Source organism: Solanum tuberosum, unplaced genomic scaffold, assembly GCF_000226075.1.
Source record: "Solanum tuberosum cultivar DM 1-3 516 R44 unplaced genomic scaffold, SolTub_3.0 scf00219, whole genome shotgun sequence".
NCBI classification, from domain to species: domain Eukaryota; kingdom Viridiplantae; phylum Streptophyta; class Magnoliopsida; order Solanales; family Solanaceae; genus Solanum; species Solanum tuberosum.
This window is the reverse complement of record NW_006239145.1, coordinates 1,067,613-1,080,265: the sequence shown is the minus strand read 5'-3', so window position 1 is coordinate 1,080,265 and position 12,653 is coordinate 1,067,613. Positions and strand designations below refer to the sequence as shown.

General features: G+C 36.9%; 1 protein-coding gene across 1 annotated transcript; it reads right to left on the bottom strand.

Moving 5' to 3' along the window:
- Positions 1-756: 756 nt before the first annotated feature.
- LOC107062350 (uncharacterized) lies at positions 757-1,174 on the bottom strand. The gene is made up of 2 exons (XM_015312887.1): positions 1,163-1,174; positions 757-1,065 (listed from the first exon to the last, which is right to left on the bottom strand). The coding sequence occupies exons 1-2, from the start codon at positions 1,172-1,174 to the stop codon at positions 757-759; spliced, it is 321 nt and encodes a 106-aa protein (XP_015168373.1).
- Between the last annotated feature and the right edge of the window lie 11,479 nt (positions 1,175-12,653).

Here is a 12,653-nt window from a genome sequence, read left to right as displayed (position 1 = left end):
TTTAGAATTCCCCTTACATGCTCGTACATTCCACATACTGAGCCATTTGGCCTGCATCTTTTCATGATGCAGACACAAGTTTCAGGATCATCAAGAGGAGCTTCGTTGATACATTCAGGAGTTCGAGTCAGCTATGGTGAGCCTCCTTGTTTCCGGAGGATTTCATTTACTTTTCAGTTTAGTTAGGATGTCGTGGGTCTTCTCCCAACTTCCATCTTTATCAGTTAGATGCTTCATAGATAGTCAGTATAGTTGAGAAGTCTGTATTATTTATTTTATTAAATGTTTTAAAGACTTAGTTGCCTATTTTATGGCGAGTTGAATAATTATTTTATTTAGAGTTTTCTTTTGAGTTAAAGCTTTCTATTTTAAGTTTCATGAATTTTATTCAGTTTTTAAGCATTTGCATGCTTGAGTTAGTCTTCCACTTGTAGTCAGCCAGGATGAGGGTTCGCCTGGGGACCAATAATGGTCTTCGAGTGCCGGTCACGTCCAAGGTGTAGACTCGGGTCATGACACATATCATTATCCAATTGATAAATTTTGTCGGAAAGCCAAACCTTTTTAAAGTTTCCTCCAAAAATTCCCAACTCATCGTGTCATATGCCTTCCTGAGGCCTATTTTCATCAAACACCTACGAGTGGCTTTTCTGTTATAAAAAATCATAATATTATGTACCATGGATTGTCCTTTCACAGATGCAGCTTGATTGTCTGCAACTAGATGACTCACATCAGTTTTCAACCTGGTACAAATCAGTGTTTTGAAATGCATTTATCAAGAATATTACAACATGCAATTGGTCGTTCTAGTACATCCACCTTAGGAATAAGTTCTATATTGGTTTCATTCACTTTCTTCAGTAGTTTCCCATTCTGAAAGAATTCCAAGACTGCATCAGTGATGTCTTCTCCAACTATCCGCCATGTCTTTTTATAAAATCCACTTCCATATCCATCAGGACCTGGGATATTTGTTTGGTCTATCTTTAGCATGGCCTGCTTCACATCATCCCAGTATATGGCTCCAATAGTTGCATATGTTGTTCCATATCTAATACAAGCCTATTTTTCAATACAATCTCATTTGCTTGCAGGTTGAATGTTGTTTTTTCACCTAGGAGCTTCTTGTAATAATTAACAAAGATCTGTGCTATCTTACCTGAGTGTCCATTTTCATCCTTTCAAATGTGTGGTTGCTAGCTTTAATCTTCTATGCTTTATTACAGAATGGAAATATATGATATTATTATCCCATTGTTTCAGCCAAGTCACTTTACTTAGTTACTGCAAATACATCTCGGCTAGGTATGATATGTGTTTGAACTACAAGTATTTCTCCTTTTTCCCATGCATTGCAATATATAAAAGGAAGTTTGTTTCCTTATCATCTCCTCTGTAAGATTTAGCTTAATTGGACAGTGGTCACTTATGCCTTCAGATAAGAATGTAGCCTTGCTTGAGGGCATATTTGTCAGCCATTCATCATTAATCAGGGCGGGCTATCTATTTTTGAATATACTCTCTCATCACTCCCCTTGTCACTCTAAGTGTATTGATTACCTTGGTGATGGAGTTCAATCAATCCACACTCATTTACACACTCTGAAAAATGCACCACATCTACCAAAGAGACAGGATTTCCACCTATCCTATCCTCAACATGAAGTGTAGACTTAAAATCTCCTATTAATAGCCATGGTTTCCTGTTTGATCTGTGTATTGCTTTTAGAGTAGACCATAGTGCCTTCCTCTCCTCTCTTGTGTTAAAAACATACACAATAGATACTAGAAAAGAAAATTTCTTAGGTATATACTCTACTTCACATGTTACTTTTTGGGATGTCATATTCACTATTCTAACTGTATAGTAATCAGGTCTCCAAATGACAAGTATTTTCCCATTGTAATGACTCTCCAAGTTGTGTATGTGCTTCCCCTCCAAACATGCTTTCAACAATTTTATCCATACTATATATTTTTATTTTCATTTCCAACAAGCTTATCAAACCTTCTTGTTCTTTATTGCAGAGGAGCTTGACCTTCTTCTGTTTATTTGACCCATTCTGGCCCCTTACATTTCGACTTAGGATATTAACCATTCAAGTGCTTGGGATGAGGTTGCTCTCCTCACTTTTTCCTTCTCCACTTTTGCCTTACATGTCTTTGTATGTGTTGTTGGTAGCACTCTTTTTCTTGTACACATGAACCACCCTCCTAGGTGTGATCTAACCCTCTTTGTCTGCTACATGTGAAGGTTCCTTTCTTTCCTTCTCAACTTGATGTACTGGAGTGTAAACCTGTGTCATTAGATTGTCAGGCTGATGCATATCTTTACTCTTCCCATGATGTGCTACACCTCCTTCCTTGCTATGCCCTTTCATCCTTTTCTCAGTTATATATGTGTTTTCCTCCAATTGTAGCTTGTACGTCCACCTCTTATTCTCAGCTTTTGGCATATTTTTTTTCCTACAGATCTCCTCTAAATGTCCATATTTCTTATAGTATTTACATAGTATTGGCTTTCATTCATATGTCACCTTTTGTTCAATCAGTTGCCCTTTTTCATTCTGCAGACTAACTGTTTTTGGAAGAGTAGTATCCATATCAACCTCCACCATGAGTCTAGCAAAATTTAGTACAACTTTACTCTCACTATTTTGGTCTACCATTAAAGGTTTCCCAATTAGACTCCCCAGTTTACTCAAACATTCAGGGCTCCAGTACTTAAAATCCAACCCTGGGAACTTAATTCAAATGGGGATTATGTGTAGCTCTTCTCTTGAAAAATCTATGTCTGGGTTTCAAGCCTTTTCTATGAATGGCTTACTATACAAGTGATAAATTCCTACCTGGATAATCTCATTTTGCCATATTGTAGTGTCAAATCTGACTAATACAACCCCATTTTTCAGCATTACTCTCTTGTGTATCCCATGTTTACCCCAAATTATGTTAATAAACCCTTTTACGACTTCAAATGGTGGATGTGCTCCCAACACTTCGCATAAAACTGAGTTTCTCCAATATTCTATTTCAGAACTTATGTCATTTAGCTCAATTTCTACATAATCAGACTTACCTATGCTAGATGGAGCAACATACTCCAGCTTGAATCCAATATTCACCATCTTGCCAATGTCAAAATCATCCCATATTGAGCTCCTCTATGCTGGCACATCCACAATTTCCTCCACTTTATCTGCCTAGGATTTCCTCCCACTACTAGATGATTCCACTATTTCATTTATATCCACAGACTCTGCAATTTCCTTCCATAACTCTTGAGCCTCAATAGGTTGCATTGGCTTGTTGGTACAGTTGCCTTCATCGATAACCCTATCTGAGATCTGGTGTCTATGTTCTCCTCCGTGTTTGATTTTGTGCTTGTTCCTCCCTTCATATGTATTGTTGTTACTATTTCATTAGATTGAGAGACTGTTTGGTTCAATCGAGCTGATTGCTTCCCCCGCTGAGCTGCTTCAAGCCTTTCTTGTGCTTCATTTGCCATTATAGCCTTCAAATATGGAGCTCTAGTTCTCTTACCCATGAAAGGAACACATTAAGCTAACGTGCATCGAGAGAGAGAGAGTCCATGCGGATAAAGCTTTCATCTGATCTTACATTCTAGCTTCTTGAATGTTGATATTGATAGTGTTCTTTTGACCAAATCACATTCACAAAGATGTTGCATTCTTGAACTCATCTTAATATATCATTTTTTGGTTTCATCGATATGACGAGGCTTTGAGCTTAGCCAAATACATTCTCAAAAATCACTTTATTCATGACCTCACTATGACAAGTAAATTGTTCATGTAACTTGTTCATAACAACAATCATGTTGTGGACATTTTCATTTCCAATTAATTGTCTTGGAGAATAAATGTTCTCGGAAGAGGATATTTATTCTTTATGGTCACTTTGTTCAATTGGCGATAATCAATGCACATTCTAAGAGACCCATCTTTCTTTCTAACAAACAACACCAGAGCACCCCAAGGAGTGATACTCGGACAAATAAAGCCTTTATCAAGCAAATTCCTTAGTTGTTCCTTCAACTCCTTTAACTCGGCCTGTGCCATTCTATAAGGAGGAATGGAGATAGGTTGTGTATCCGGTAAAAGATCAATGCCAAAATCTATTTCCCACTCGGGAGGAATACCGGGCAAATCATCGGGAAAAACTTCCAGAAATTCATTCACTATCGGAACCAACTCTAGAAAAGGGGTTTCAGACTCAACATCCATAACCTTAACAAGATGGTAAATGCACCCTTGGAGATCATTTTCCTAGCTTTGAGGCAAGAAACAAATTGACCTCTAGGGATATAATTTCCCCCTTTTCACTCTAAAATGGGCTCATTTGGGAATTGGAATTTTACCACCCGGGTCCTACAATCTATAGTGGCATAACATGCATGCAACCAATCCATACCCAAAATCACATCAAAATCTAACATGTCTAACTCTACCAAATCCACCAAGGTAATTTTATGAGACAAGGAAATAGGACAACTCATATAGACTCTTTTTGCCACTACCAAGTCACCAACCGGGGTAGAAACCGAAAAGGCTCTATTAACACTTCGGAGAGTATTTCAAACTTCATAGCTACAAAAGGTGTAACAAAGGACAAAGTGGCACCGGGGTCTAACAAAGCATATACATCAATAGAAAAGACTTGTAACATGCCGGTCACCACATATGGGGAGCTCTCTTGGTCACCTCAGGATTGGAGATCATAAAAGCGGTTTTGATTTTGGGCATTGGAGTTGGAACGACTTAGAGAAGCTTGCTTATATTCTCTCACCTTGACCTTGAGCATAGGACAATCTCTCATCTTATGGTCACTCTTTCCACACCCATAATACCCATCCGAGCCAACTAAGCATTTGCCTTCATGTTTTCTACCATATTTTGCACAATTAGGCCTAGCAACATATGAACCACCACTATTACCTTATTGAGGTTTAGGGTTGGAAACCCTATCCTTGTCAACCCTTAGAGTACTAAATGAGCCTTGATTGGAGAATCTTTGCTTGAACCTTTGTCGATCTTGTCCATCAAACTTAGCATTGGAGAAATTCCCTTCACCGGTTCTAGCTCTTTTCACCTCCCTATTGTTGCCTTGGAGTTTCTCATTTTTAATTTTTTGGGCATACACCATAAGACGTGAGAGATCCATGTCATGAAGGATCATTGCCGTACGACATTCTTTTCTTACCACCTTGGATATACCCGTGACATACCTACTAATTTCATCCCTTGGATCCGCCACCATAGCCGAAGCATACTTGGACAATTCGGTAAACTTTAGAGAATATTCTTGAACATTCATGCCTCCTTGACGAAGGTTGATAAATTCTTTCACCTTAACTTCCCTCATCTCTCGGGGAAATAACCTATCAAGAAATGCTTTCTTGAACACCTCTCAATCTATTGGACCCATTCCTACCAGCCTATTCCTCTTCCATTGAGTATACCATACTTGGGCCACACCCTTCAATTGATAAGCGGCTAGCTCCATTTTTTCTATCGAAGTGACTCCCATAACATCAATTATCTTGTAAACCTCTTCCATAAATTCTTGAGGATCTTCTCCCACTTTGGAACCAAAGAACATGGGAGGGTTTATCCTTGTAAAATTCCTCAATCTAGAAGCCGTGGAATTCACATTAGCGTTCATAGGAGCTATCACCTCTCTATTGGCTTGGGTTCTTACAACTTAAACCAACAATTGGATAGTAGACCTAAACACCTTATAGGTCGCATTCTCCATTGCGGGATCAACCGGAGCTTGATTACCTTGAGGAACTCCTTAATTCACATTCTCCTCTTCCACCCTTCTTGCGTTAGCCCTTCGTGTATTCATTTCCTGAAGACACAAGATAAGGATTAGAATGAAGACTTTATAAAGTTAAACTCTATGGCACGACTTAATAGTAATGAAAGAAGTGTAATTTCCTAACATCTTATAGCCTCTCATTCATAAATGTGGCGCGTTTCACACTCATGAACAAGACTCTACTAGACGTGGCTTATGAGGCATCATCCTAGAATCATTCTAAGCATTTTGCTTTGAATACCAAGTTTGTCATGACCCAAGGGTACCCCCTAGACGTAACATGGCACATAAAACCCCTAAAGGCACTATGTAAGCTGCTTAGCATATCATCACATAAGTAAATAACAATAAAGAGTAGAAAGAATTTTCAAGTCTTAAGAAGTTTTCATAAAAGCAAAGCGGAAGTCTAGACATAGTCTCATTTAGCCATTTATTACAATCAAAGTCTCAAATAGGGTCATCGCCCTTACAATAGAAATCTGAAAGTCTAATACAATGAAAGGAAAGGAATAACAACATAACACTCGTCCTCGGATCTATGAGGACTCACCACAAGCTAAGAGAATAGTCGATCCAAGCTTGTATCAAAGGAAGAACACCTCAAACACAGGAACCTACACTTTGTGGAAAATGTAGAAGAAATATGAGTTAGTACAAAAATGCACTAAGTATGTTAACCATGCATAAAATCCTTGAAAACATGCTAAAAAGGACATTTTTATTGAAAACTGTGCACTTTACCAAGTTTAAGATTCATAATGAAGATTAGTGTAAAAGCATAAGATACAAGCATATTCAACATATTAGTCATCATATCATAATGGAAACAAACAATAAATACCCTTAAAGCATCCTTGTGCAATGTACGAATAAGATCCCATAATCCTACCCACACTAAGGAAAGCTTATCAAGTAACTATAGTCTATAACTCAACTTCTAGTTCATATTATCATACTGGGATTAGCTTTAACCGACATAGACCATGAGAGCTTAGTCATGGAATCCAGTGTCTACCCCACACCGAAAAGGGGTTGTCCTACTTGCCTAAGGTAGAACTAAACTCTTACGTTAAGTGGATCTACTAGCTAAAGACCTATGTGGGAACATAGTTTATGGGATAAGGAGATTGCTTCTAGAAACCCGGACTCAACTAATGTAGAAGGTTTCCATCTCATGAGATAACTACTTTGGGAACCCGGACTCAACTAGTGTAAAAAGACCCATTTGGAAAGCTGGACTCAACTATCGTATAAGCTTCCATCTCATATTCATATCCACTCGGTGCTAAGCATTAATTCCCATTGAGTTCATATTAAGTCTTGACTTAAGTCGATAATTATAGAAGAATGTCTTGACACTCAATTCAACTAACTCATGCTAAAGCTCCTAGATTCAATAGGTGAGACTAGTCCTCAAACCTTAGAATCACTATATGTGACAAACCTTTCACATTATATGGCATTCATACCTAAGTGTGTACATGAGGACAATTATCCAATCAACACCATAATTAGATTATAATATGTTCACTTTACTCTCAAAGCAAACTAATTGCATACGCTCAAGTCTCATACATATAGCTAATTCTCATGCTTCTTGCCTTTCAAGGGCTATAGATCACATTCTACCAATATATCTAGAATTACTACATTAGATATAGATGGTAACATGATTCAAATAACTAAACTACTATAAGGACAACTTCATAGTATTCATCTTACTACAATTCATCCAAATCACAAGTCGTAAACTAGGATTATGGGGGTTTCATGGGAGATTTTCTCATAAAAACAATAATAATCAACAATTCAGTCATAATATATGATAATTAAATCAATGAAAATGTTTTTAGAAAGAATCCATGACTTGGAGTGAAAACCCTAGGTTTTGAAAACTTTTGTACTTTGAAATTGAGAGTTTGAGGACTTCATGGTTGAAAGCTAACCATGAATCAAAGACTACCATACCTTAGATGAAGAAATCCAACAAAATATTGAGAGAAAGCCTCCTTCTTCAACCCGTAACTTGATCTTCTTCTTCTTCCTTGGAGTTCTAGATACAAGATTTTTGGAGAGGGTTTGGTTTTAGTTTTGGGGGTTTTTATGAATTATGATCTTAGATGGATTATTTTAGGTGGGTAAAATACTTATATAGGTGTTTAAAATAGGCTTAAAGCGACACCACATAATCATTGATTTAAAAGGAAATTCCAAAAAGACCCTTAGCCTTAACTGCCAAATAGCAGTTTCAGGTATGACCTACCACTTGATGACCCATGGACCGTGGGTGGGACCACGACCCATGTTGGTGAACCGTTGGTCAAGGGACTGGGGGTCTTTTTGAGGGGCTTGACCCACGACCCCCACCTATGGGGAGTGGGTGGACCTACGGGGTGTAGGTTGCCCTCGTGGGTCACTGCCCAGGCAACCTTTTAGGTCTTTTCCTCAAGGACCCATGGTTAGTCCTTGGGGTTTAGGCCTTGACATTTTAACTCTAAAACATGAAATTTTAAGGTACGAGAAGGTATTTTCAAGGCTCTAATCCTAACGTCAAGCTCTAACTTAGCCTACTAGTTTTAGGTTAGGCTCTAGTCTAGTCTACCATTTTTTGGAATGTTACATTATTAAATTAACTAATACGATTCAATTTCAAGAGGGTTCAAACAATGACAAAGGAAATTCCAAGGCTGCAACTGACTTAAGGATTCATGCATAATATCATGTTAAAATGGATGTTAATTAACTTCAAATCAATGATTACAAGAATAATTATATGATTATGGTCTCCTAAGCTCTAACCGCCTACGATAATTGGAATCAATGATTACAAGGTTAATTCTATGATTATGGTCTCCCAACCTCTAACCGCCTACGATAATTGGAAGCCTAACTACATCGTTGAGTTGGGATAGAGTGACCAATTACCGAGCATTACAATTTCATCATATCTGTTAACCGAGCAATGTTTCTAGGTATATTTCTATCCTAGATACAAATCAACCCTAAATCTAGAGAAAATCATGCTCTTTTTACCCCACGTTCTATCATCTTATTCCTCTCCTGAGTTCAATTTGGACAGGACATTTATTTCTATGGTGATCAAGCACGAAATACTAAAACGCAAGAACAAAAGATTGATTCATGTGATAATTAACTTCAATCCATTAAACTCAATAAAACACAATCATCATGTACCACAACCCTAGAACTAGGGAAATTAGCTACTAATATCACGATTCTCAATTTTTCAATGTTTAAATAACATAAAGAGACCGAATAGGGAAAAGTTTAGGAATGAACCCTAAGAACAGATGAAAAATCTCCCAAAGTAGTCGTTCTTCAATACCCCGTAAAAAGAATCCCCTTTAAAATAAAATCCGAGTCAATTTATATTTAATGCGAAACGGCCGAAATCGGGATCGATGTCCGCGACGCGGAGCCCTTTATGAATTCTAGATGCTCGCGAACAACTCCTCTCCGCATTGCGGAGAGGATAAATGCGGAGAGGATACACACTCTTCTGCCTTAATCTTCAATACTTGAACAAATATTAAATTCCTCATCCGCGAAGCGAAGAAGATACGGACTAGTCTTGTTCTTCATTTTCATTTCACTTTCTTACTGCTCTTTTACTTGGATCCCCTCTTGTTTCCCAGTCTCCACTTATGCGCTCGTTTTTTCTTTTATAATCACCTGCACAACTAATCATATTGGTTAGTTTAAATGAATTAATATGACTCGACACTACTAACAACTGTCAAATATATTCCTAAACTTGGCCAAATCATGGGTGTTATTTGGTTCCTAAGCATACAAATACGCCCAAAATCACTAGTCTTAATACATCTGCAACAGTTTGGATGATCTCTATTGGATTGAGTGGTACTATAAGATTAGTCATCGAAAAATGTGTTAATTTGGTTCGTGTTTAACCAAGTGATCTGAAAAATGAATTTGATTGTTGAAGATGGGAGATGCAAATTTTAGTTTTGTTCTTGTGATCATATATTTGTGCAATGCAGTACACGAATCACAAATGAACAAGGAGCAGGTCATCCTCAAATTGCATGTTTGGCACTACATGTTATCTTAGCTGTGACTATTATCAAGGAGATTGTGTTGGGATTGATCATATTATTGCTACGTAACATATGGGGATATGCTTACATCAATGAAACTGGAGTTGTTAGATACATAGCCATCATGATGCCACTTCTTGCAACATCAAATTTTATTGATGGCCTTCAGTGTGTTCTATCAGGTTTGCACTTATACACGTTGTTAAAGAGTTTTTGAAACTGTATAGTTACATTTCACATTCAAGTGTTTTAAGAGGATTTGGATGGCAGAAGATTGGGGCAATTATTAACCTTGAATCCTATTATTTTGTGGGAATTCCTTGTGTTGTCTTGATGGCTTTTGTTCTTCATATCGAAGGGAAGGAAACACCTTACTGTTTATGCTATCCATCCATGCATATAACTTTTCTTTATTACGTCAATGTCATGAAGATTTTGAGTAATATTACCTTCTATTTCCACTTACAAACAGGGTTTATGGTTGGGTAATATCTATGCACTTCTAGTACAAGTGTTATGTCTTCTATTCATTACCCTACGCGCAAACTGTGAAGAAGAAGTAAGCAACTCCCACAATACAATGAATGGATAGAGTTTTTAGTTTTCTTATATATAGCTGATGAGTTTTTGTTGTTGTTTATTTAGGCAGGAAGGGCTCAAGAGAGAGTGGAAGAAACAACATTACCAGTGGAGATAGTGTACTGATCAATGTGCACCTTTTATATACAATTGAAATAACTAAAGAAAAGATTTTGACTTGTTCTGCTATGTGGCATATCTAATATCTTGTTTGGATGGTTGTTAGCCGTTGTATTGTATTGTATGGTATCTTATCATTAGTTTAAATATAATTTTGTTTTGATTGGTATTTAAATTGAGAAAATTGTGCATTCTAGAAAACTAGTAATTCAAAATAAATGTTATAGCTACAGTTTAATTTAATTCAAATTCGTAGCAAACTTCTTGCCATTCACCTCTCTCCCCTCTCTTTGGCATCTTGCTCGCCTCTTTTCTCTTTTTCAGCCCTCTCTCGCTCACCTCTCTCACTTTATACCAGTGTTTTAAAAGGCGGGGGCGTGAGGCGAGACGTTTTATGCAATACGGGGCGAGACGTAAGCCCCGAGACACAAGGCGTAAGTCTTATGGATCTACGAGGCGTAGTCTCATGTATATTCAATTTTATAATTTTATTACTAAAAAAAAAGTAAAGTAAAACTTTCAATTATTTTACAAATAAATTTTATTAAATAAGCTACAATATATAAAAAAAAATATTATGATTATTATTTGAGAAAGGTATTAATCACCAATAATGAAGAAAAAAAGGTATTACAATTGCTATTTGAGAAATATCATTACACCAATAATAGAAATATGATTTAAAGCAAAAAAGGTTCAATTTTTTTAAAAAAAAACGCCCAGAGCATACGTTTTTACGCCCAGGGCTTATGTTTTTATGCTTGGAGCTTACGCCTCAAATTCTAGGATTTACGCCCTGTGGATCTACACCTTACATTTGAGCCCAGGTGTGTTTTTGGTGTGCCCCGCCCTGAAACTCACCCCAAAAAATGTTTTTGAAAGCGTTGCTTTATACAAACACAAATGTATAATTTGTGATTGTATAAAGCGAGAGAGACTGTATATACAAATACCAATACATATCTCTTTGTCCTATACACTTATAATTATACAAATACAAATCTTCCCTGCCCAGTTCTCTTTTGTCTTTCTCTCTCCCTCGGTTTGTACAAACACAAATTATACAAAATACAATGTAGAATTTATGTTTGTATAAAGCGAGAGAGAGAGAGAGATTTGATATACAAATACAAATGTTTTAACTCGATTAAATTGTATACGAATTCAAATTTTATGCAGATATACAAACACAATCATTGATGCATATACATAGTAGTTACATATAAACAATTATCTAATTGATATACATATACAATTCATCTCTCTCTACTTTTTGCCCTCTCTCGCTCGCCTCTCTCCTCTCTCTCCCAATATCGCTCATCACTCTAGCCTAACACAAAGAACATATACATATACAAACACAATTTCATACAAATTGCCGCAATTTATACAAATCAGATGCTTCATAACAAACATAATTTGGTTATGGAGCGCAAATAACAAATTTATAGCTATAGAGCAATAATATGATTTTTATGTTGTTATTCCTAAAAAATTACTCTTTAAATAATAGTATTCGTGGGCTGGGCCGAAGTAAGAAGTTGTCAGCCCATTTTGGTCTCGGGGGCCAATCAACTGATTAGTGGATGTGAAACTATCTCCCGCTAAATCAAATTGGTGTTTTGAGAGTTTGAAAATAACGTCTGAACAATGCGGTTCAATTTTTAATACTTTGCACTCGACATCTGATTAATGAGGAAGGTATCTCAATTATCCCACCACAACTTGTGTTAATGTCAAACAGATCTGTTTATTCCATTTTCACCCTTCCCCATCGAATCTAATCCCTAATTTTATCTTTCTTCTAGGGTTAGAAGAAAATATCAGAAGAGTTCATGGTACAAATAGGGCTGCAGGCAGAGCACGTGTATATACAGAAACCCTAGTGGGGATGAAGACACATAAGCAATATGTTCGGTGGATATTTGAGAAAGAAGATGCTGGCTGAGGCAAATGTGCTTTTCTATAGAATGCCTGTCAAGGATCAGGTGTCATGGAACACGATAATTTCTTGTGATGCCCTGAATG